Genomic DNA, 26,291 nt, shown 5'->3' on the forward strand with positions numbered 1-26,291 from the left:
CAAGCTCCTAGAAAAAGTAATGTGATAATGACTAGATAATTATTTTAGTGACATTGATTGAGGGATAAATATTGGCTAGAAAACTAGGTCTTCTTTGAAATAGTGTAGAGCTCCTTTCGGTGCACCTGAGGGAGCAAGCAGGGGTTCAGTTTGAAGTATTATCCGAAAGACAGCACCTTGCAACAGTCCAGCACTCCCTCAGTACTGGCACTTCAGTGAGGCACAAGTTCTGAGTAACAAACAGGCCTACCTTATCCTTACCCAGTCTAGCCTATACAGACTCCAGTCCCAGACCAATGTGTTTGACTCTTAACTGCCCTCCCAAGTGACCCAGCACTGCTTTCAGTGGCTCAAGAAGGTGGCCCACCACCATCTTCTTCAGGGCAACTCACGATGGGCAATAAATATCAGCCTTGTCAGCCATGCCCACTTCCTGAGAATGAATTAAAAATAACTAGCGGAAAGTGTTCCATTCCATGATTTTTGAGTGCTAAAAATAAATTGAATAATGACCTCAGATATTCCACTTCAAAACCAAACATAAAAATCTACATTCAAAACAAATCAATCTTTATTGATCCCTATTAAATAAATTTTAGTTACAAGTTTTTAGTTGTGTCAATAACATGAATGTGAGCATTGTACAGCACCATTTCATATTCAATGTCAATCAGTATCAACGTAATGCTCCATTTTTACACTGTTAGAATTATTTAAAAGTGCATATTATTCAGCTTATGATCACTCAGCTTATCCAATACAGACGGTTTCTTCCTCTGGAAATCAGTAGAGCTCCCATCGGAATGACACGGGACGTGTGATGTAGCCAGATTTTTGAAGAGTTGTCGGAGAGCAGGGACGATCCCAGGGTTTGGGGTGGGGGAGTTGGGCATAAGCCATACTAAAAAAAATGCTTTCAAGAAATCTCAGCGTGGCCCGTCAGCATCCCTCTATCCCTGCACTGAATCAGACTCATTTACCAACTGACTGCAATCAGAAGACCCGCTTTGTAAAAATTAATTCCAAACATTCTGGCAGAAAGCAGCAACAGTTTAAAATCGTGATCTTTTGTTCCTTGATTTTGCTCCATCTCCCATTGTGGTGCCATGCCACCATAGGAGATACTTTTCCATAGAGGAAGGGAAGAAAATAATGAGGAGGTCACTTCATGCCACCTTGTACCAGCTGGTAAAAGGGTAGCTTTGGCAAAGTCTGAAGGGCATCAGTGCCTAGTCCCTCAGGCTTTCAACAGGAGAACAAAAGATTAAAAACAAATCAAGCTCATGTTCCACCGCGCTCAGTCCAACTTCTTTCTTTTGAAAGGGGCTAGTTAGTCCGATCACACTGGGGCATATAAACTGCCACCGGACTGGCTCAATTTTCACTCGCTTCCTCTACTGAGAGTCTCTTACTGAGACTCCAGCTTAACAGCTCCCTAAAAGCCCTCAAATTTCATATCCAACAGACCATTCAAGAGTCAGCCTGACGAGTGGGTGCTGGAACCCTTGAGTCAGCACAAAGAGGTTCCAACCTAATGTTTAGAAGGCACACACAGAGCTGCACTCTCCAGCAACAGTTTATCTGACTGGTGATAAGTACAGAACTCTGGCCCTTATTCTTCCCCTTCATTGGCCCAGCTGAAGGAATGAATCTTGGAACACCCTGCCCTGTGCAACCTAGTGCTTTTATCCAGCAAGGCAAAGGCTGGGGCATTGCACAAAACTGCCTCCAGCAATTCTGATCTCTCCTCTCCCACCCAGTCCAGCACAGACTGTTCACCAGACTACAGACCAACTTTAAACAGAGATGGTTTGGCACTGCCAACACCATTCCACTGTCATCATAGGGTGTGGCAGGGGCAATGGACAGACATTGTTATATTTTCCTCCCTGCTCCCAGGACACTCAATGCCCTGCTGCACTTGTGACTGATGTAGGTGAGTTTCACCAATGGAGTTTTTGAGGCAAGGCAGCACAGGTCCTGAGGCTTGGTCTCGATCTAAATAGGCAGGAGATGAGTACAACCATCAGGAGCTTTACAAAAAGCAAGTTGTCTTTCTAAAACCCAACAGTATAAAAATGGCAGGGTGTCTCTTAACTTTCATCCATTCGCAATAAACAATTCATACAGCTCTCTATATTGGCCTAGAGACACTTATTGCACATTTAATTTGCATTCAATATTTGTAAACCAACAATTACTGCTATTGTATTATTCAAACATTAGCATCAAACACTAGAATTAATCATAAAAAAAAATCACAGAGCGAGAGGTGTGTTTGGGAGCGTCTGTATGAGGAATCGTGCGAGTGTGTTACGGCAATGATCTCTGCTGCAACTTCACGGACATCGGAGGTGGGGGGGAACCTCACACGTTAACCCCAATCAAACTGGCCCCACAGCATCTGCACAATGCGTGTGTGGGAAGAATGAGTGTTTGGGGAAGGGGGGGGGGGAGGGGTTAATTTCAATAATTTCAAATCAAGAACTGAAGATTCAAAACAGCCTCAGAATAAACCAAACATTCCGACCCCAGTGTAACACAATCTCAAGGGAGGGGACGATGGAACCATTTCACAGGCACCATATGTGAAGGATCCAATAGCATCAAAACCTATGGGTCTGCACTGTTGCCACCGTCAAGATTAGATCGTTCATGTAGTTGTCTTCAAGAGCTTCATATCCATGTAAAAAAAAAAGGGAAATCCAATTTTCCCATTAACTTCCAGCTTCCACAATTTGCAGTTCTGATTTAGGATTTACCCACCCATGACACATCAGCACCGAGACAACACTTTCCAAACATTCAGGCTCATAGCTTCACACAGAGGGCAAGAAATACAATTGGGTGAGGGGTGGAATGCGATGTTCATGCTTCTGTGGAAGGACTGGCTGGGGATAATGTGCTCTTGGCTGGGAGATCTCAGCTTTAATGGGCTCTGTTTTGTCTCAACCGGACTGCTCTTGATACCAGCTTAGACATCAGAGAGATGCTACAGTGCCAGCACCAAATCCACTCTCCCTGTGCTGACATCATGCCCGAGTAAAGCAGATTCCAGATCCTGAGTCAGTAGAAATTTCCAGTCTGCGTCAAACTGGAAGCCTTACACAATTAAACCACTGGATTTCAGAATACTCCAAAGTTCAGTAACTGCAGTGTGACTCACATGCAAATAAATAATTACAGTTCCATCCTTCCTCTCTGAAAAGATGTAACTAATTTTAACCCTTTCCTGGACAGCAGTGTTCCCTCTAAGCTGCACACAGCTATTGGCCAGATACAAAGGTAATTTAGATGGATTTCAGCTGGACATTATGGAGATAAAAAATACCCTCTTACAATTCAGCAACTGTGTGATATTGAGATGAATTCTGCCTCATTATTGAAAAGTATATGATCCAATTTCCAATGAAACTGTCTCCTCCTGCCTCTTTGCTACCTGCAAACTCTGCCCACTGGGTGTTCTCCAGCTCTTGTCCCAATCTAACTAAGCAGATCGATTCTAAACAATTCTTTCTCCCTTCCCAATCTCCAGGCAAAAGGCCCACCTGGGGCCCTGCCCTGCAGTGGCTCAATCAGCTTCTGCTTGCAGCTGTAAAAGGATGAGGATGTGTGGGCAAAGAGTGGGACGTATAGTTTTAACGAGCAGGTTCTTCACTGAAGACCAAGCTGCAGGGCGAAAGTGGTGTGAGGGCTGGGGGTGGGAGGGGCTGGGGGTTGATGGTCGGAGAATTGAGTTAGTATGGTGCAGAGCCACAAGTATTCAACCTGCGCTTGTGCTTCAGCTAATTGGGCTCAGGCCAATTGGAAATGCAGAAAGCTGAACACGAGGCTGCCATGAGATGTGCTCCAGGAGTGATAGGGCAAAGGCCTAAGCATCAGATTGGCTGCCACAATGACAAATACATGCGGCCTCCACGAGCACAGCAGTTACTCTTAACAGCTCACCATGACCTTTGACCCCATAAATACTAACAGCATCCTGGGAAATGAAACGGGTCACATGAGATTGGTTTCCACAATTTCATGAAATAAATCAGTGAGTGTCCTCAGACTGTGGTTGGTACAGCAGGAGGCTGACTGAAGCTCTGATGTCTCCAGTCCAATGTACAAAGGACTAACTCACCCAATGGGCAGACAATTTCTACTCTAACTGGTCTTCCTGATTTGTCATTGAAGACACTGCCTCGTCCTTGTGTTATTGGACACTTAAGAGGCCATTCTTTCATTGTTGAGTACTGACTGGTTATTCAACCTCAGAAGGCATTGCAGCTTCTCCTGCCCTCTGCTGTCACCCATATGCCTGGATGGAGTTGGGGGTGACTTCCCCTCCACACAACTCAGACATGCTGAGACCAATTGCAGACCCCTACTGCTGACCCAGCTTAGACAACGGACTTCCTTGCCTGTACAACATGGCAAAGGGTGATGCACTCACCCACACTCCTTTCAGGAATTACTAACGTGTTAAATGTGGCTGAGGTTGTGAGGGTCACAATTGTTAACAGACATGGGCAGCTCTGGGTTCTTGTACCTCATGCCAAGGGGGCTGACAGTAATCTTTCCCCAGCCTGTTAGTTAACCAGACTTAGTCCCCTCGATACAACATGACCAGGAGTTGTGCTCAGCTCCTGTTGAGTGGCTACAGTTGGATTATTTTAATAACCTCTGCCTCGCTGCTCAGATTCCACTTGGTTCGGGGCCAGAAGCTCTGAAAAGTGATAACCAATCAGGAAAAGGTCAGGTCTGGGTCCAGAGTTACAAACAGCTGGCCTCTGCCTGTTACATAACCTCGGGAAACAGCAAATAGAGATCAACAGGTTACAAAACACTTGGCATCTGTATACATGTGCGTACATTTACCAGGAATTCTCTGGCACAGATTCAAACAGTGTAAACTCCACTCCGCTACGAAGCAAATTCTTTAAACCAAAATAAAAAGTACCATAATTCACTTTCAAAGACTCCAGGCCCACTGAAGTCTTGACAAGCAAAAACTTCACTCTCCCCTCCATTACCCAACAGTCCTTCATTCAACTGCCCAGGTTTTCATGACTTGAGGCCCAACTTGGTCATCATCTGTTCATAAACTGTCCATGCCATGGCTGCCATTAGTGACCGACGCAATGACCGAGGAACAGCACCCCGGAAAAAGCCCACCATGCCGTGGTTCTGAGGAGGGAAAGGGAGAGGAACATTGTTATGCTGCTAATGAATCATGTCAAGAGTCCATTGAGAAAGTGCTCAGTTTAATTCTTCCCCTTCGCCATGGTGGAGGACTATTCCAATACTCTCATGGCTGCCTTCCCACCTTGCAACCTCCAAAAGCTCATCAGCTGTATGCTTGCTGACCTATATTGGCTCCTGTTCCTCAAAGGCTTTCATTTTAAAATTCTCATCCCCCTGCTAAAAATCACTCCATGGCATTTCCTCTCTCATCTCTGCAAATTCATCCATTCTTACAACCCTCTGAGATTCCTGCATTCTTTTAACTCTGCCCTCTTGTTCATCCATTCCCCCTACTCCCCACCCTTTCTTCATCCCACCAATGATGGCTGTGCCTTCAGCTGCCTGGGCCCTAAGCTCTGGAATTCCCTCCCTAAACTCTCCTCCTCTCTCCCCTTCTTAAAGCGAACATCTTTCACCAAGCTTTTGGCCGCTTGCCCTAATATCTCCATATGTGGCTCAATGTTGGTCTTCTGTTTGATAACACTTCTATGGAGTGGCTTCGGTCGGTTTAGTACTTTAAAGGCGCTATATAAATGTTGTTGGCAGATAACCGGCTCTTAGTTCACTAGCAATACCAGCGCTGACCATTGGAAGGCTCCAAAATGGTTTCCTCTTCTGATGAAATGAGACATCATCATTTTCCCCTGCTCCCTTCACCTTTATTCCCACCCACCTACCAGCAACTGAGATCTCATTTAATGCAATGGTACCTGTACATTTATCTGAGTTACGTCCACTGCTCTTGTACTTGTCTCCTCCCACAGCTAGCTCCCATTACACCTCCTTTCGCTCCAGTTCAGACATCTCTCAGGATTAGGTGGACAGAGAGGAAGAGATCATTTGGAAATACAGAGGACTGAGAGACTGTTTAGAGGGGTGGAGGGAGGAAGCGAAGCAAAGTACTTATTGGAGGTTTGGGGGTGGGGTTGAGGGAGAATAAGCAGAAATCGATATGCACGGAGGCCTCTGGCTGAAGATCACTAACAGGGTTCTGACCAGAGAGAGTTTGGAAAGGTACGTGAGAATTTTGAAGTGGATCTGCAGGGGTACAGAGGGCCAACAGAGCTTGGTGTGAATGGGAAGAATGGTCACATGAGAAAGGAGTTGGGAGGGTGGAGATGAGAACATTGGAAAAGTCAAACCTCAAGATGTTGGGGAGACTGGTAGAGCTTCAGTAGAGGTGGGGATGGGCCAAGCAGGCTGGCAATGTCCTAAATAGGGAAAGCGAGTGTGGTGTAGGAGCACAGAATGAAATGGAGTTGGCAATGGTGGATTGGGAAAGTACATTAAAAGATTTGATGGTAGACAGGCAATGGATAGTATTTAAAGAAGCGTTACATGCTCTACGTCAAATGTAGTTATCTCTAAGACACAAAACCCAATAGGAAAGGTAAATGAACCATGGCTAACAAAATAAGTTAAAGATTTCATTAGATCAAAGGGAGTGACTTATAAAGTTGCCAAATTAAGTGGTAAGCCCGAGGATTGGGAGCATTTTAGAATTCAGCAAAGGAGAACCAAGAAACTGATAAAGGGAAAAGAGAATATGAATGCAAACTAGCGAGAAACACTAATTGTAAAAGCTTCTTTAGATTTGTGAAAAGGAAAGGATTAGCAAGGACAAATGTGGGTCCATTATAGGCGGAGACAGAAGAATTTATAATGGAGAAACTCAACAATTACTTTGTGTCTGTCTCACGGAGGAAGATACAAAAAATCTACCAGAAATACTAGGGAACTAAGGGGCTTGTGAAAATGAGGAGTAGTATGCAAAAAATTAATTGGATTGAAGGTTGATAAATTGCCAGAACCAGATGAGCTACATCCCAGAGTGTTGAGCTACATCCCAGAGTGTTGAAGGAGGTGGCTATATGGATCGTAGATGCATTGGTGGTTATCTTTCCAAATATGATAGATTATGGAAAGATTCCCGCAGACTGGAAAGTGGCAAATATAACCTCACTATTTAAAAAGGGAGGGAGGGAGTTGGACGTCAGTAGTAGGGAAAATGTTAGAGTCTATTATAAAGGATGTGATAACTGGACACTTAGAAAATAATGATTTGATTGGGCTGAGTCAACATGGATTTCTGAAAGGAAAATCATGGGGATTTAGACAGGCTAAGTAAATGGGCAAGAACATGATAGATAGAATATAATGTGAATGAGCGTGAAGTTATCAACTTTGGCAGAAAAAACAGAAAGGCAGCGTATTTCTTAAAAGGTGAGAAGTTGGGAAGTGTTGGTGTCCAAAGGGACCTGGGCGTCCTTGTTCATAAGTCACTAAAAGTTAGCATGCAGGTGCAGCAAGCAATAAGGAAGGCAAATGGTATGTTGGCCTTCATCACAAGGGGATTTGAGTACAGAAGTAAAGATGTTTTGCAGCAATTGTATAGAGTCTTGGTAAAATAGCACCTGGAGCACTGTGTGCAGTTTTGATCTCTTTATCTAAGGAAGGATATACTTGCCGTAGAGGGAGTGCAACAGGAGTTTCACCCTGAGATGGCAGGGTTGTCTTATGAGGAGAGACTGAAGAAACTGGGCTTGTATTCTTTCAGGTTTCGAAGAATGAGAGGTAATCTCACTGAAACTTACAACATTTTTACAGGGCATGACAAGGTGGATGTAGATAGGATGTTTCCCCTAGCTGTGAGTTTAGAATCAGGAACACAGTCTCAGAATAAGGGGTAGGCCATTTAAGACTAAGGTGAGGAGGAATTTCTTCACTCAGAGGGTGGTGGAAGCTCAATCATTGAGCATGTTCAAGACAGAAATCGCTAAGATTTCTAGATACTAATGACATCAAGAGATATGAGGACAGTGGGGAAAATGGCGTAGAGGTAGATGATCGGCCATAATCTGTTTCAATGGAGTAGCAGGCCCAATGCTGCTCCAATCTTTCTATGGAGCAGCACACAGAGGTTGGGTATCTTCAAATTTTGTACAAGTGGGTGACTGGCGAGACTGATTGAGGTGGGACCAAAGGCATTTTGGTTTTGACAGGAACCAAGAAGAGCAGTTCCACTTTTATTGGTGAAGAAGATTTGAATTGGTTTTTGATTTCATTTATTAAATTAGATTAGATTGAAATGGAATGGGTCTGTATTCTCTGAAATTTAGAAGACAGGCAATCTTACTGAAACATATGGGTTGTGAATCTTTGAAATTGAGTATATTCAAGTCTGAGATCGACAGATTTTTGAACACTCAAAGGAATCAAGGGATTTGGGGTAAGGCTGGAAAAGTACAGCTGATATAGATCATCAGCCATTGAATGGCAGAGTAGGTTTGAGGGGCCAAATGGCCTCCTCCAGCTTCTATTTCTCATGCTCTTGTCAGACAGACAATTGGAAAGTAGACATCAGTCATGAAATCTGGAATATCAGGAACACAGGGAAGCCAGCTCCAGACTTGTAGATGTTATTGCTGAGGGATAACATGTAAATAAGGAAGAACAGAGGGGCTAAGGTTGAAGCCCAGAGGTACTCCAGCAATGATCTGTAAGTATGGGTGGTTACTGGGGATAGGTAGGAGCAGGGCCACAGGAATATAGAAGGGAGCTAACGGAGGAGATGGGATTGTCACAGGTCAGAGGTTAAAGGCAAGTGGTCAAAGGGACGAGGGCTAGGTGGTGACAGGAACATCTCAAAAGAGGTGTTGAGAGACTTTACCCTGGGCCAGTACAGGACCAAGTTTATAGTAGAAGCCAGAATAGAGAGAGCAGAAGGGGCTGTGGATGGTATTGGATAACAACAAGATTTTCATCTACATTTGAAGAGGAATGGTTGGTTGAAGATAAGGTATCAGTCGGAAAACACAGCGGAAAATGAATGGCGCCAAATGGCTGTACCTCGAAGATGAAGATGATGGTGTGTCTGACATGTCGGTACTTCTGGGGAGAGAGCTGCATATGCGTTTTTATGACATCAGCTGGCTGCGTAGCCAAAGATGCCAAAATGCCTGCGAAGATGCCACAGCTGAAGTTGATCAGAGGGACAACCGGTGTGTCAAACCGTTCTGAAAGATAGAAGCAAAAATCAGCTTTGGCCATACAAAGCAATCCAGACATCCCCTTTTGAGATCCCAATCACCTCCAGTCAATTAACACACTTGTCTATCTCTCCATGAACCATTTTGTGTAGAATGCACACTACTATTCACAGACTTGACTTGTGGTCATGGTTTTCCCATTATATACTATGTAGACGTTACCCTTTCCATTTCATTCTGTCAATTGTCACAATGTAGTTGCAATCACAACCACTAAGTGCCTATTTGGAGCAGGTCATAGAATATTACAACACAAATGGAGGCCATTTGAAGAGCTGTCAAGATCAGACTCGCTCCTCTCTGCTCTGTCCCTGTCGCGGAAAAAACGGAGTGAACACTCAGACCCTGGAGGCTTGTCTAGGAAGTCTTTATTAAAGTCGTGATATCACGGAGAGCCTAGTCGCATACAAGGGAGCGAACCAGCCTCTGCCTAACACCTCTTTACACACATAGATAAAGCAAAAGGTTCGTGACAGAAACTTGGGCAATTACAATAGTTTCAAATGGCTTCAAAGGATAGCGATCAGTGTTAATGATTTAACGATTAGACAGGACAATGTCAATGGTTTAGCAATTAGACAGGACAATGTCAATGGTTTAGCAAATAGACAGGACAATGCCGATGGTTTAGCAAATAGACAAGTGCTAATTGGTTACATATCCTGGGCAATGCGGCCTGACACTTCAGGACTACAGTGAGCATTGTAAACTTAATGAAACTGTTGTCAAAGAAATGCTGGAATTGGCCAAGAACTACAACAAGGCTGTAGAGGAGGAGGATAAAATGACACCACAATAGTTTTTTTTTTGGTTTTGCCACCGTATCTGACATCCGGAGCCCTTTAGTCTGGGAAGGTAGCTCTGGCCCTTTGATTTGCTAATTTATGTGCTGGCTGCGTGACTGTTTGGGGACATTCAACAGTAATTTCATTATACATGTATTTTAAGTTTATTTCTCTCACAAGTATAGGTGTATTTTATTTATTTCACAATTGTACGTGTATTTTATTTCATTCACAATTATACACGTATTTTATTTCATTCACAATTATACACGTATTTTATTCCTCCACAGTCCCATAGCTTTGTAATTTTTCTCTTTTTAAGTATTTAAGCAATTCCCTTTTGCAAGTTAATATTGGATCTACCATTCATTCCACTGCCCTTTCAAACAGTGAATTCCAAGTGTTGCCATCTTGCATGTGGAAAAAAAATAGTATGTCATCTGGCAGTGGGCAGCTTAGGGTTTGTAATAGATAAACTTCAGCCTGAACAGTCAGCTAGATTGGACCAGTTGTTAGAGGGGAGGTATCAGTAGTGTGAATTTTTCACACAGCATGACTTTTTTTTTATTCATTCATGGGGTGTGGATGTTGCTGGCAAACCAACATTTTATTACCCATCCCTAATTGCCCTTGTGAAGGTGGCGGTGAGCTTGCTTCTTGAGCCACTGCAGCCCATGTGGTGTAGGTACAGCCACAAAGCTGCTCCGGAGCGCCAAGCAGGCTAAGCACCACCTCCTCCACCTTAACAACGTCCTGTTCTACTCAGTAATCTGTGCTACCAGGCTGTGCGCTCTTCATAGTGGAACATCCCACTGACATTCAGTGCCAGGACTCCATAAAGGGCAAGATCGTGAATGTGGTCAAACCCAGTGATGGTTCCCCACTCTCCCAGGTACCTGGCAGATTCTCTGGGAGATGCAAGGAGAAAATTGGAAATCACTCTTGGTTGGTCTTCCTTGGGAATGCACAGACACAATGAACACCAAGGTTTGACAGCAGGCAAGGAGTGCTGACCAACTTCAGACCTATTTTAAAGTCAGAAATTCTGTTCCTTATGTTTATACTTCTGTGATAAATTCCTGTGTCCACAGTTACAGTAAAACCAAGAAAACCTGTCAGTGTAGTTACACCTGTTAACCGATGTTGGTTCTGCAGCACCTCCCTGATGGGATGGTGTAATTACAACATGATGAGTTTACATTGGAATTTATTATGAGATTGGGGGAATTTTTAAGGTACAATGGAGAGAAGTGGATCCTTGCCTTTGCCACAGTGCTAGAATATCACATGTTGTACAGGGCGAGTAGAGATGGGCAATAAATGCTGGCCTAGCTCATATCCCGTGAAAGAATTTTTAAAAAATAGGTGCGCTGTAAGGACTATCTGTGCCAAACACCACCCCACCTCCCATAAAGTACTTTCTTTAAGGCACTATCAAGACCACACCCACCTTCAGGCATTGCTTTCTTGGTCTGTGTGTAAAACATCAGGTAAACCCCAGAGAAAGGGGCATCACGCAGGAGTGTAGCCGTCAGTCCGCTGAACAGTGCTCGCGTGCCCTCTGTCTTGTAGATATTTCTCAAAGCACCAAACACACTTTCATACCGATACTTCCCACTCTGCAGACATAGACACATGCACATTCATTTTCTCTTCCCATGTCCTGATTTCCCATCTCCCCGTCCACACACACATCTAGTTAAAGAAGTGATGATTTCATGCAGGGGAGTTTCCAGGTCAGCATTTATCCCTCAACCAACATGTAGTAACAAATTATCCAGTTATCACAGTATTGCTATTTGAGTGATCTTGCTCTGCACTGCCTGGCTGCCACATTTGCCCACCAAACGCCTCACAGCTCATCAGGCTGTGAATTCATTGGCTGTGAAGTGCTTTGGGAGATCCAGAGGATATCAAAGGCTCTATTACAGGTGTAAGGTCTTTCTTTCCAACATCTCCAGGAATCTCATTGTTCAGGTGTTCAAAGCCCAGCAAAGGCGGCAGCCATTTTGTTGCACAATGAACAACCCGTCAAGTTGATTTTGGCCGAAGGGGAAACATTGTCCAGGGACAAATGAGGACACATGCTGTTCTTTTTCAAACAGTACCAGTGATCTTCAACACCTGCCTGAATGCGCAATCCTAGTTAATGTAATCACGCACGCCAACAAGGGAACCTGGGCAGATTCCGATCTTGATGTCCCTGGCAGTCCCAGTTGCAGCCTGTTTGGCTTTGGGACATTGCTGGGTGCTTAGGGAAGGGGCCGAGCGGAGTGAAGGTTGTTAGAGGGTGGGGTCCTGTCTGTGCCTTTCTCTGGCTCCCTGGTACTGTTAGCATTGGGCCAGCCCCAGCAAACACATCACAAGCGGAAGTCCTGCTTGCAATCTCCTGACTGGGCCACCAGCTCATTCGCAACTTATTAATCGCAACACAGCTCAGGGGCACATTAGCAGGAAGGAGAACGTCTTGGGGAGAGGGTGTGTGAGAGACTGAGGACATAGCCAAAGAGCTGGGTTTACAGGGGACTTTAGAAAGGGAAGGTGGTGAGGGGGCAGTGGGGGTGGTGAGATTATAAACCATTTGGAAGAGGGATCTAGAGGTCAAGGTGTAGAGGCTGAAAGCAGAATTAAACAAGCCAGGTATTGGTGTATAAAAAGAATGAACTCCAGCCCTATCCCAGAAAGTCGGAACAGCCTTTCCATTTCCTACAATGAGCTGCAGTGTCCACTCAGAGGCGGTTTAGTGCTTTGCAGGCCAGACCCACTGGAACTGGGGGCCACACATTCTCACTTCACGCTGGAGATAGCCAGCCACAAGAGTAGTTGGTTCCCTCCCTTCCGCCTGGCCTTCCACAGCCTTCTTTAAAAAAGTCCTGTTCCCACCACTTAATTATTCTGCTTTCAGTTTCAAGCCATGTCAATGTGCAGTGTGAGTGGGGTATAATATTTACAGCACTGATCTATCCAAGGAAAGGGCCTGCATGTTAAATACCAGCACCCCCACCCACCGCCCCGCCAGTGCCTGGTACACATCCACCTGAACAGCTTTTAAAAACCCTGCAGTCAGGACGTGGCGTCAAAACTCACCTCGTATCGAGTCTTCACCACGGTTACGGGCAGCATGCAGATGCCCGCCACTGTGCGAGCGCTGGCGCCCAAACCCACCGACTCCAGCGCCGTTGGGCTTCTCTCGCTGGAGAGGAAAAACAGTTTTTAAGAAATCATCACTGGGCGGAGGGTCAGCCTCTCGTGGGCCGGATGGCGGCGGGGCGGGGAGGGGACGGGACGGCTCAGGGGTGTGGGGAAAGCAAAGGCTTCCACCCTATGATCCAGAACACTCTCCACCCTCTTCCCACCACAGCCAACTGACTGTCCCTGCGATTGGTTACTCTTGACGTTTATTCTGAATGGACTCTGCAGCCTGATTGATGCTTCAGGGGAGGAGAGGGGGGGGGGGGTTTCAGGCTCAGGGCGGAGCTCCAGCGTCGTATATACCACCCCCACCCCCTCCACCCCACAGGGACCCACATCCCTCCCTCGACATTCCTTTGGAGTACACCTCTTTACGTTCAAGGCTTCACTCCCAGTTACACCAGCTGCATACATGACGTCTTAAAAACAAACCAATCAAAAGCAGGAGTTGGACCTTCAAAGATTCACCGGAACTGTCCTGGTGTCAGCCTAGACTTTGTGGGAGCTTCAAATTTTCCATTTTCCAACTGTCCCTCTGTACTTCTGAAGAAACTAAAGACCTGGAGACCCACTCCCCCAAAGAGTCTGGAGATGCCCTCCCCTTTCTTATAGGGCTCCCTCTTTTATAAATGCTCCAAACACTCTCAGAGCACATATAGCACGTGTTAGATATAAAGTAAAGCTCCCTCTCACTGTCCCCATCAAACACTCCTAGGGTAGTTAAAGCACAGGGCAAGATACAGAGTAAAGCTCCCTCTACACTGTCCCATCAAACACTCCCAGGGCTGATAAAGCACAGGGTTAGATACAGAGTAAACCTCGCTCAATGCTATCCCCTACAAATACTCTCAAGGCAGGTACATCATGGGGTTGATGCACAAAACTACCCTCTACACTGCCCCAGCTCCCAAAAAAGAGCCCATCCTGCAATAAGCACCATCCTGTGGCTCCAATGACTGCTCCCCTCCCCAAGGTTTGGTGCTGAATTGAACATTCAATCCGTGCTAGTTAGGAAACTGCCAAGATACAGGGCCTGAACTGGCGAGGCAATCAGAGTTGGATTGCCATTCCGCTCCTACTTTCTTACTTGAAATTTTTTTTGATCTTGTCTTGCCTGACCTTCCAACTCAGGCCGGGTGTGATCCCCGGAGTGCAGCGTGTCCCCAGGGCCTAGCATCGAGGGCAGCTCAGTCAGATACAAGGAGGTCACGCCCCCCTTTTTTTAAATGGAACTAGCAGCCATAAACCAGGAAAGTTTAAGGTTCAGCCAAGTTTACATGTCTCGACAGGCCAGGGAGAAGGTAAGTGTTTACGGTAAGTGGGTAGGATTTGGGGATGGGGGAGTCAGGTCTCAAGCGAGTGTCGGGTTGGGCCTCAGATTTGGGTGGCAGGGGGAGGGGTGGTCAGGTCAGGTCAGGTCAGGTCGAGCCTTGGGGAAGTCGGACTCGGCCGGGCATGGCCTCGGTGGTGGTGGGTGGTGGTGTGGGGGGGGGGTGTCGGTCGGGTTGGATCTCAGGGCAGGGGGGTGGGGGGCAGCGAAAGTCAGGAGTCGGGCCGCGGGGGCAGGAGTCCTGATTGTAGGGGGAATCCCATGGGGGGGGTGGAATCCCGGAATTGTAAGGGGTGCAGAGTCCCAGTGGGAGGGGTAGTTGGGGGTGGGGGAGTCCAGTGGGCATTCGGGGATGTGGGAGGAGTCCCATGGAGGGTCAGTGTGGGTCTGTACAATAGTTACCCAGAAGTTAGAAGTGGTTTTAATCCTTCTAACTTTTTCTGGGTAACTATTGATGTAACACAGTCAGAACCACTCAAAGTTTGTGATTTAAATCACATTTTCGGATGGTTCCCAGTGTAGGACAATTGCCCAGGGGAAGTCTGCACTTCCCAGGCAATTGCCGTGCAAACCTTACCTGGGAATTTTTGGGGGGGGCAGTGGTTCCCCAGCTCATCTTTGGGGTATCCCCAGATAAAACACTCTGGAGCTCAGAAATTACAGCCCACAATTTCACATTGAGCAGAGAGAGACAGGCAACATCCTGGAGTGGATTTTGAACCCAGGTTTGGAGCTAAAAGATCAGCGTGACGAAACATCCTGAGGTCTCTCCTTCTCACCTGAAGAAATGCTGCTTCATGGAGTAGAGCATGCTGAAGTAAATCCCAACTCCGGGAATGCATCGGACAAACGACTGGACCGAGGGAGATAGAGACAAAAGGAGGAATTGGATGTGAGGCTCATAACTTGTGGGTCATCATATACAGTCACAACACAGCTTGTAAAACATGCTAAACGTTGTAGGAAAAGGCAGCTTTGGTCCCCTCCCGGAGTGCAGGTGGGTAATGGGTACATGGCAGGTCAGGCCTGCTGATGGGCAATGGGTAAAGCTGCTGCTGCCACTGACCAGTTTACACCTACATCACACAGACACAGAAGATTCCAGGTTCAATCCCCGGTCTGTGCTGGTTCCAGTCAAGGGACATCGGCTGGTCCCAGTGGCCTTGGGTCAGGGGGATAAAACATATAGGCTGGGGAAAGCGGGGTAAGGGGAGAAACACAACTGTGGTACACCTCTAGGGATAGGGAAAGGACAGGGGAATAGGGCAGCACTTCGGCAGCTAGCACCAGGACAGGTTCAATGGGCCGAATGGCTTCCTTTGCCAATTCAGTTTCTCTGTCTCAACTCCAACCCATGGAACATCCCGGGGTCTCTTTATGAGAGATTCGTTTGATTGCACCGGAGCAGAAGGAGGCCATTCAGCCCCTTGAGCCTGTTTTGCCATGGCCAAACCATATCTTAAGTCCATTACCTGCCTTTGCTCCATTTCCCTCTGCACCCCCAGTTTATCTCCACCCCGCAACCTTCTTTTCTGCTGAATGGTTCTTGTGGCACCTCACTCTACACACCCAAAGTGGCTATTCAACTATGAAGAACCCCATCATCAAACTTGATCCTGTGCACATGTGGACACTCCAGAGGAACTGTCAGGACAGAGATAAGACTGAGGTTAGATCTCACCCCACCCCAAGGCCCTATCACCTTAGTCAGGGACACTCAGGTTGAGTGAGGCATTCCCACAGCTGCCTGAGCAGCAGGTACTACATTTAAACTACATTTTCCACAAAGAGGTAGAACACAGGGTAAACACACGCAGATGCTGAATCCATCACTCACGTACCGGAGAGACTCCTTTCCACAGTCCAATTATTCGCTCGGTGCGAATAACATTCAGCAAGATGGCAATCATTCCAACTCGCCCTGATCTAAAATACATAAAAATCCCCAAATAAAATCTCCTGGACTACAAAAGGTTAACCTGCTGTGTCTGTAACGAGCATTCGTTGTGGCTTTTGGGTGACACGCTTATGGGTTTAAGTCCCACTCCAGAGACTTGAGCCCATAATCCAGATTGGGGGAGTGCTGCACTGTCACAGGTGTCATCTTTTGGATGAGATGTTAAAACCGAGGCCCCGTCCTCCCTCTCAGGTGGATGCCTAAGACCCCATGGCACTTGTCCAGAAGCCAGGGAGATCTCCCTGGTGTCCTGGCCAAACATTTACACTTCAATCGACATCATCAAAAGAGATTATCTGGTCAACATCACATTGCTATTTGTGGAATCTTGCTGCGTGCAAATTGGCTGCCAGCATCCACTTTAAAAGACTGACTACACGTCAAAAATAATCTGGCAGTGAGAACCATTTTGTGATATTGGGAGTGTGAAAGGCGACATGTGCAAATTCTTAAATGCATTTCAGATTTCAAAAACATATTGTACTTCATCACATTGTCCCTTTTCCCCCAGATAACATATAAGCCTGTTGGGCAAGAGGGCTATCGAAGAGAAGGGTTGGGGTGATGTGTGATGTCTACCCCGCCCCCTCCATTCTGTTGTGCGTCTCCAATATTGGGTTAGGAGATGGTCTGGATGGTATAATACTCTCTGTCCCTTCTGTTCCTAACTGTCTCCTCACTCTTGGAGATGCCCATGTGGTGGGCTTACAGGGCCAGAGACACCCACACACCATTCAAGGCTATTCGACTGCATAGGGCATCACAGTCAAGTTCCAGTGTTCACACACTGACACTTTCCAGCAGGGTTTGCGGGACTACTCCCCCAGGGACATGGAAAACAAAATCTGTCTCTCCAGCTGTGGACCAGCAGACAGCCTCAAGCCCCAGGGCTTTAAGTCTGAAGGTGGGAGGAGGAGTGGTGGGGGTGTCAGCTATGTGAGGGGTGCAAGCAATGAGCTAGACAGACTGTTTCAGCAGGACAACACTGCAGAAACACTGCACAGTAAACTCACTGCCCTCAGAACCGTGTAGGACTGGGAGTGAATTCAACTGACATTGCTCCTTGTGTGATCACTATTCATAGGCTTTGTTACTGACCTGTGACCCCGAGACCACCTACTCCCCCAGTACCCGGAACCACACACTCTCTGAGAGTACCCACTCTAATGGTCCCTAGGAACCCCCACTCCCAAAGTCCCCGGGACTGCCCCACCGCTGTGAACACGTACCCATTTACAGAACCCTGCACAGTCTGGAGGCGAGTCTTCACCAGGTCGAGGGGCTGGAAGAGCAGCGTTGAGCAGGTCCCACTCAGAGAGCCACACATGAAAGCTTTCAGCACAGGGTGACACTGGGAGGGGGGGAAGGCAGAGAGAGGAAAACATTAAACATGCATCGACTGGGCAGAGGAAGAAATGCCAGAGGCTACAGCTTGAGGGGCACCACTCCACATCAAGCACACATGACCCGAAGTCTCTCCTGCCGTTACCGCCTGCTACTGGCGTGCGCTGGAAGGATTTACAGGTTAACACTCAACACATTTGGTCGCACTATGAACACACTTTCCCGGGCCATCAATTCCTGGGCTGGGACTCGAACCTGGAGCTTCTAGCTCAAAGACAGGGACACTACCCACTGCACCACAAGAACTCCCTTTAATGTGATACAGAACCAGTTTACACCCCTTAAGGGACAAGAGTTTTACTTGGCAAGGAAAACAACCACGAACAACTGAAAGGACAACTGAAAACTAAAAGAAAAAGCATATAAAAATACAAAAATAACATAGGGCCCGGCGAACGGGGAGGCAATGGCGTAGTGGTATTGTCGCTGGACTCTTAATCCAGGGACCCACGGTAATGCTCGGGGGAGTTCGAATGCTCTCGGGGTTCGAATCCCACCACGGCAGATGGTGGAATTTGAATTAAATAAAAATCTGGAATTAAAAATCTAATGATGACCATGAAACCATTGTCGATTGTTGTAAAAACCCACCTGGTTCACTAATGTCCTTTAGGGAAGGGAATCTGCTGATATTACCTTGCCTGGCCTACACGTGACTCCAGACCCACAACAATGTGGTTGACTCTTAAATGCCCTCTGAACAAGGGCAATTAGGGATGGGCAATAAAAGCTGGTCTAGCCAGCGACGCCCACATCCCATGAATTAAAAATAGGAATGGATAAAGGGTGACAAAGCAACAAAAAGGGAGAATGAAAGGAAACTTCCAAGGATTATCAAAATTAACATAAAAACTTTTACAATTACATAAAGATGGTTAGGAACAGTGTGGATGCCTTGAAAACTGGTAACAGTGGTACTGTAAATGAAAATAAAGAAACGGAAGACATGTTAAATAAATATGTGCGGTAGTGTTTGCAGAAGAGCAACAGGATATCATGACGGCCATCCCAAGGAAACTAATATTGAATAAGAGACAGGGACTCACAAAAATTAACGTAAGCAAAGTAACAGTAATAACTAAAGAGTGACAAACCCCCAGCATCAGATGGTTTTCATGCCAGGGTTTTAAAAGGCAGTAAATGAGAACATTGCAAATCACCTAACCATAATCTTCCAAGTTCTCCCTCTTCAGGGACTATTCCTTTAGATTGGAAAATTATACACATCACTCCATTATTAAGAAAGGTGTGCGAGAGATGACAGAAAATGATAGACCAGTTATTCTAACATGTGCTGTTGGGAGAGTCTACAATTAAGGGTGGAGTAACTGTACATCTTGAAAATACTCAGCTGATCAGAGAGAGCTGGCATGGATTTGTAAAGCCTAAGTCGCGCTTAACCAACCTGTTTGAAGGTTTTGAAGAGGTGATGAAAGTACTGGTCAGGGGAATGTCTCTGGATGTCATCTATGTGGAATCGCAGAAGGCACTTTATCAAGTCCCTCAAAACTTCATTTCTTCATTCTTTCACAGGATGGGGGCTTCATTGACAAGGTCAGCATTTGTTGCCCATCCTTACTTGTCCTTTTTGGTTTGCTAGGACATCTCCGAGGGCAGTTAAGTCAACCACATTGCTGTAGGTCTGGAGTTACATGTAGGCCAGATAAGGCAAGGAAGACAGACTTCCTTTCCTGAAGGACATTAGTAAACCAGATGGATTTTTACAACAATCGATGATGGATGTTATGGCCCCATTACTGAGACTGGCTTTCAATCCCAGATCTATTAGTTAAATTTAAGTTGCTGCCATGGTGGGATTTGACCCCATGTCCCCCCCTAGAGAATTAGCCTGGTCCTTTGGATTATTAGTCCAGTGACATTACCACTATGCCACCATCTTCCCACTATAGTAAACTAAAGTTGAAGTCCATGGAATCGAGGACAAATTATTGACCGGGCTAGGAGACTGAGTGGCGGGACACAGAGAGTAGAGATTATTGACAAGCTAATTGGCAGGATGTGATTCGTGGTAGCCACAGGGATGTGTCTTGGGGCCTTCGTCTGGTCACCATATCTATCAACAACTGAGCTGTCAGGATAAAAGGTCACACATCCAAGTTTGCTGATGATACCATGATAGGCGGCATCGTAAGTAGTGCAGATGGAAATATTAAATAACAAAGATCGAGTGAATGGGCAAAGCTGTTTCAAATGGATTTCGATGTAGGCAAATGTGAGGTCATTCACTTTGAACCCAGAAAAATACAACAGGGGACTTCATAAACAGTGAAAATCTACTCACAGTGGAAAGTCTAAAGAAACTTAGAGGTCCACGTATATAGATCATTAAAATGTCAAATTGAACATAATCAGTCAGGAGGACTAGAATACAAGAGGGTAGAAGCCCTGGTTAGGCTACACCTGGAGTAACTATGAGCAGTTCTGGGCACCACACCATTGAAAGGATATATTGCCCTTGAAGGGAGTACAGTGTGGATTTACCAGAACGATACCTGAACTTTAAGAATTACACAAACCAGGGTTGTATTCCCTGGAATTTCGATGTTTATGGGGTGATATTATTGGGAACAGATAGATTAGAGAGAGAAAACTGGCTGGAGAGTTTACGACCGAGGGGGCAGAGTCTAAAGATTAGAGTCAGACCTTTCAGAGTGAGCTTCGGAAACACCTCTACACACAAAGGGTGGCAGAAGTTTGGAACTTCCTTCCATAAACAGCAACTGATTCAAGATCAATTGTTAAATTAAATCCAAAACTGACAGATCTTTGTTACCGTAAGATGTTAAGGGTTATGGGGAAAAAAGGTGGCACACATGGAGTAAGGTCACAGATCAGCCATGAGCTTGTTGAATGGTGAATCAGTCTCAAGGAGCTAAATGGCCTCCTCCTGTTCCTATGTACTCCTTCTGGTACACATTCTAACCACTCTCTGGATAAACACATTTCTCCTGAATTCCCTATTAATTTGTCAGTGATTATCTTATATTTATGGCCCCTAGTTCTAGTCTCTTCTACAAGTGGAAACATATTCTCTGTGTTTACCCTTTCAAACCCTTTCATGATCCTAAAGACCTCTGTCAGGTCACACCTTGGCCTTCTCTTTTCTAAAGAAGAGAGCCCCAGCCTGTTCATCCTATCCTGATAGGTATAACCTCTCAGGTATATCATGATGGTAAATCTTTCTTGCACCTTCCCCAGTACCTCCTCCGCAGGGACTCACCAAGGCTCCTTCAACAGCACCTTCCAAACCCACTAACTCTACCACCTAGAAGGACAAGGGCAGTAGATGCATGGGAACACCACCACCTGCAAGTTCCCCTCCAAGCCACTCACCATCCTGACTTGGAAATATATCACCATTACTTCACTGTCACTAGGTCAAAATCCTGGAACTCCCTCCCTAACAGCACTGTGGATCTACCTACACCACTCGGACTGCAGTGGTTCAAGAAGACAGTTCACCACCACCTTCTCAAGGGTAATTAGGGATGGGGATTAATTGCTGGTCTAGCCAGGGATGCCCACATCCTGTGAAAGAATAAAAAAGTAGCTCAATACGCAGTCTGTCAGCTGATCTGCTCTGAGGGGGCTGTGATGGATCCAAGGCTGATAACTGGGGGCAAATCAACAGGGACAGGCTCATTCAACCTTTGAATGTTGTCTTAGCATCCCTAATGGAAAAATGCATGTGTACGGGCGTTCAGGATTGCTATGGGTATTCTGTGAGGCCTTCCACAGTTCAATAATCCATGACACACATAGAACTGGAATGAGGTAGAGCAGGAATTCCAGAAAGCAGTGGAACAGCAGATGCCGTCTGCATTGGATGGAAGTTGACACAGTGGGAAGCTGTCTTAATTTTGAAAGCCTGACTGCAGCAGTAACTAACCCAGAGTTACAGCATCAGGGCTCCTGGCCAGGGTCAAAGGGCAGCAGCTCGCGGACCCTTCTTCCCAACATGCCATGCACTACAGGGGGCGATTCAGGACGTGGACAGCAGCTTTCGGAGATCACTCAGATTGGCTAACATCAAACCCACTGAGACTCACCCCCGACGCCACTCCACCCTCAGTTGTCTGAAATCCCACGGGAAACAATTATTCCTCAGCAAGGTGGCTGTTTCTTGCGTGAATAGTCAGGCACCAGCTATTCACCTATTGGAGCCATTACGAATGAGCTCGTCCCTGTTCTCACCCGACAACTATTTGTGTCCAGGGAAGAGCTTAGCTCTTCACCCCAACCTCTGACCCATGAACCCTGACTCTGCGAGTTTCCATGTCTGTTAAATCCATCATCGCCCTGGGCATTGAGGTGAAACCAGTCATCGAAACTCAAGCAAGCGGAATGCACTACACTGGGACTCGTACTGGGGTGTGGGCATCATTGGCAAGGCTGGCATTTACTGCACACGCCCATTGTTACCCCAAGAGGGGGCTGAGTCTGTCACGTCTGACTCTGTAACTATAGGTCGGACCAGAAAGGGTGTCAATCTCTTTACTCTGATGGAGTTGGGGAAGTGGTTAAGTTTCTTCTGATAATCTGACATCTCACAAAATTACATATCCATTTAACTCAGTTTCACAAAAGGTTGACGAACTGAATTTATGGACTCTGGCTGCTAGTTCAGGCCCATAACCATTACAGGTATCGACTGCAGAACTTCACGCTGTCCTATTTAATCTGTCAGCTATATGCCTGGCCCAGCAACAGGAAACCCAGCTCAGTGTTTCCTGAACACAGAGGGAGCCAGGAAAAGGGAGCCAATCACACAGCAAAGAACAGAGGGTGTGGCAGGGGCACGTCTGGCATCTGTGTTTATGTGAGGCGGAGAGAGAGAGAAAGAGAGACAGAGAGAGAGAGAGAGAGAAAGAGCGACAAAGACAGAAACAGAGAGAGAGAGACAGAGACAGGGGGAGAGAGAGAGAGAGAGGGAGAGAGAGAGAGAGAGAGACACACCGTCTCTCTCTTTCTCATACCGTCCGTCCACCTCTCCCTCTCTCACTACGTCTCCCTCCCTCTCTCCCCGTCTCTCATTTTCTCCCTCTCTCTCTCTGTCAGTCTCTCTCTCTCTGTCAGTCTCTCTCTCTCTCTGTCAGTCTCTCTCTCTCTCTGTCAGTCTCTCTCTCTCTCTGTCAGTCTCTCTCTCTCAGTCTCTCTCTCTCTCTGTCTGTCTCTCTCAGTCTCTGTCAGTCTCTCTCTCTCTCTCTGTCAGTCTCTCTATGTAGCTGATAACTGCATAGCTTTGAGCAGTTTGAGGCTGTGAATATTTCACTCACCTCACCCACAGTGACACAGTTATGATCCTTTCATTTGCTGTTTTGCAGTTCAAACAGACCCCATCCCCCATCCTCACTCTCCTGTTGCTCTTGTCCTTGTGTGTGCAACACACTCTGCAACGGACCAGGCTCAGAAAAACGCAGGAAGGTCACGCCAAGCAGTCGGGTTGAACACAAACCCATATCTGACCTGCCCTCGGGGTGAATCCTAGCCCCTCAGGGAGGCAGAGAAGACCCAGCACCATCAAGACAAAACGTGCCCCCCCCCCAATCTCCGACAGCCCTTCAGATCAATGGAGGACACACTCCCCCACCCCACTCTGGTACTTAATCCTGTGACCACTCTCCGCATGTGAACTTGGTCTATTTGCCCATCGGGAGCCTCTAACTGGGGTGAGGGGTTTGTGAGCAGCAACTGGAATGTGGGTCCAGCCCAGTCATCTGACTCACCTACTCCTTGCGCAACTAATCCAGGGAGTTCAGCCGGTCTGTCAGTTCCTCCTGGCTGGGAATCCCCTTCCTAATCCCAGAGAGCGGGATGGAGGAGGAGGCTGGGGACATGGGGGGTCTGGGGGGGGGGGCGGGCTGCAGAGTCTGACTCCACTGTCCCGCTGGCTGACATTAGCCGGTGTATCTGAGACTGGGGTTCAAAGCTGGGGGAACCTTGCTGTGGATGCTCAGCGTGTGCTGGAAGGGGGGGCAAATGCCGCACCTGTTTTTATTCCGAAACACATTTTGCCCCCTTGGGCCAGGCAGCAACCCCACCTTCCAGGGGCGGGTATCGGTGCAGGGAACCCACGGTAACAAACTGGATATTAACCCCCCCCCCTCCCCAAACCCTGGGCTAAAGGGGTTAAATTACGAGGCCAGATTGCATAGACTAGGCTTGTGTTTCCTTGAGTATAGAAGATTGAGGGGTCCGAACTGAGGTGTTGATGATGATCTAAGGTTTTGACAGGGTCAATAGAGAGAAACAAATTCTTCTGGTGGGTGAATCCAGAACAAGGGGGTGGGGAGTGTGGTTAGGGGTGGGCTGCACAACATTAAAATCAGAGCCAGGCCATTCAGGGGTGATCTCAGGAAGCGTTTCTCAACACAAAGGGTAGAGGAAATCGGAAAGTCATTCTCCCCCACCCCCCCGCGAAAAACCCTTGAGGCTGGGGCTGGGGCAGGGGGGGTGGGGGGGGCGGGTGAATTGAAAATCTCAAAATTGAGATTGACAAATTTTGAAGAGGTAATGGTATGGGAACTCAGACAGGCAGATAGAGAGAAGTTACAAATCATCTATGATCTGATTAAATGATGGAACAGGCTCAAGGGGCTGAATGGCCTCATGTTCTGGTGAATGTCCCCCGAACAAGAAGAACAGAAAAGCAGCAGACAGCTTCAATGGAGAGAGATTGCAGAACTCTGAGTTACAGAGGGATCTGGGTGTCCTGGTACATGAATCACAGAAAGTTAGTATCCAGGCACAGCAAATGATTAGGAAGGCAAATGGAATGTTGGCCTTTACTGCAAGAGGAATGGAATAAAATAGTAGGGAAGTTTTACTGTACAGGGCCTTGGCAAGACCACATCTGGAATACAGTGCACAGTTTTGGTCTCCTTATTTAGAAAAGGATACAGCTGCATTAGAAATAGTTCAGAGAAGGTTCACTCGACTCATTCCTGGGATGAGGGGCTTATCTTATGAAGAAAGGTTGAGCAGGTTAGGCTTATACCCGTTGGAGAGAGGTGATCTTATTGAAACATATAAGATCCTGAGGGCACTTGATCGGGTGGATATCGGGGGAATGTTTCCACTTGTGGAAGGGACAAGAATTAGGGGACACAGTTCAAGAATGAGAGGTCTCCCTTTTAAGACGGGGATGAGGAGAATTTTTTCTCTCTCAGCGGGTCGCCAGGGGAAAGCGGTGGAGGCTGGGTCATGGAATTTATTTTAGGCTGAGTTAGACAGGTTTTTGACTGACTAGGGAGTTGAGGGCTATGGGGGGGGGTCAGACAGGAAAACGGGAGTTGAGACCCCCCAACAAGGTCAGCCATGATCTAATGGAATGGCGGAGCGGGCTGGAAGGGCCAAATGGCCCACTCCTGCTCCTAAGTCTTATGTTCCTAACCCCCAAAATCACCAACAACCCCCCCCGCGTTAAACCAAAGGCATTTCACTTACCAGGAACACTTCCATCTTCTCTTTCTTCTTCAGGGTACAATCCTGGATTAACGACCTCAACTCTTCATTCATTGAAACAAACCAAAAAAATAAATAAAATAAAATTACAAAATCCTTTCGATTTTTAAGCCGGGAGAAACGACACCCTCCCAACGACACCCTCCCTCCCTCCCCGAAGGTCCAGACTGTCAAATCCCCCCCAGGAATCTCCGCAAGCTTGTCAAGAGGTTGGGGGGGAGATGATCCCTCTTTAGAAATTAAACTTGTCACATGAGGGGGGGGGGGGGGGGGGGGTCAGAGAAACAATAATTAAAATTTAATCCAATATTGGAAGGAGGATGGAAATGGGACATCATCCCTTAAAAAATAAAACATGATCCCCCCCCCCGGTGGGAGATTCCTGGGATCAAAACTGGACAGGAGCAAATTGGTCCCTTTTTTGTGTCTAAAATTAAAGATTTAAAAGTAATAAAAGCTGAGGGGGGGAGGGGCTGAGCTCAGTGTTTACCTGGTGTCCTGGGCTGGGATCAATTCCGAGTCTCCCAGAGACTGGATTCAGTGCCTGACCTTGGGATCCAGTCTTGGGGGATCAGTTCCTGGGTTTGGGATCCAAAAGGGTGTTTTCAGATCTGCCTCTGGGATCCAGTCCCTGCCTCTGGGATCCAGTGGGTTTTTTTTAGGGGGGCGGGGGGGGGTTTGATCCAGTTTCCCCTGATCCTGAATTGGGATCAATAATCGATCCCGGTGGAATCTCTAAATCCTGTCAGTTCCTAATCCCAGATTCCCGGTCACTGGGGGGTCTGACTCCACTTCATCTTCCACTTTCCCTCTGAGAGGCCGTGAATCTGCTCCTTTCCCCCCGCGGCTCCGGGTCTAAA

The 26,291-nt window shown here is 46.8% G+C and overlaps 1 protein-coding gene across 2 annotated transcripts; it reads right to left on the reverse strand.

The window, feature by feature from the left end:
* Positions 1-4,644: 4,644 nt before the first annotated feature.
* slc25a38b (solute carrier family 25 member 38b) lies at positions 4,645-26,024 on the reverse strand. 2 transcript variants are annotated; one of them, XM_078532077.1, is made up of 9 exons: positions 25,981-26,024; positions 25,414-25,475; positions 17,772-17,893; positions 16,427-16,511; positions 15,365-15,438; positions 13,151-13,256; positions 11,514-11,682; positions 9,079-9,245; positions 4,645-5,172 (listed from the first exon to the last, which is right to left on the reverse strand). In XM_078532077.1, exons 2-9 carry the CDS (start codon positions 25,426-25,428, stop codon positions 5,050-5,052), a joined length of 861 nt encoding a protein of 286 aa, XP_078388203.1. In that variant the 5' UTR covers positions 25,429-25,475; positions 25,981-26,024; the 3' UTR covers positions 4,645-5,049. The 2 variants fall into 2 exon arrangements, with proteins under 2 accessions (XP_078388203.1, XP_078388205.1); XM_078532079.1 differs by lacking the exon at positions 17,772-17,893.
* Between the last annotated feature and the right edge of the window lie 267 nt (positions 26,025-26,291).

Source organism: Cetorhinus maximus, chromosome 29 (assembly GCF_964194155.1).
Source record: "Cetorhinus maximus chromosome 29, sCetMax3.hap1.1, whole genome shotgun sequence".
Taxonomy (NCBI): Eukaryota; Metazoa; Chordata; class Chondrichthyes; order Lamniformes; family Cetorhinidae; genus Cetorhinus; species Cetorhinus maximus.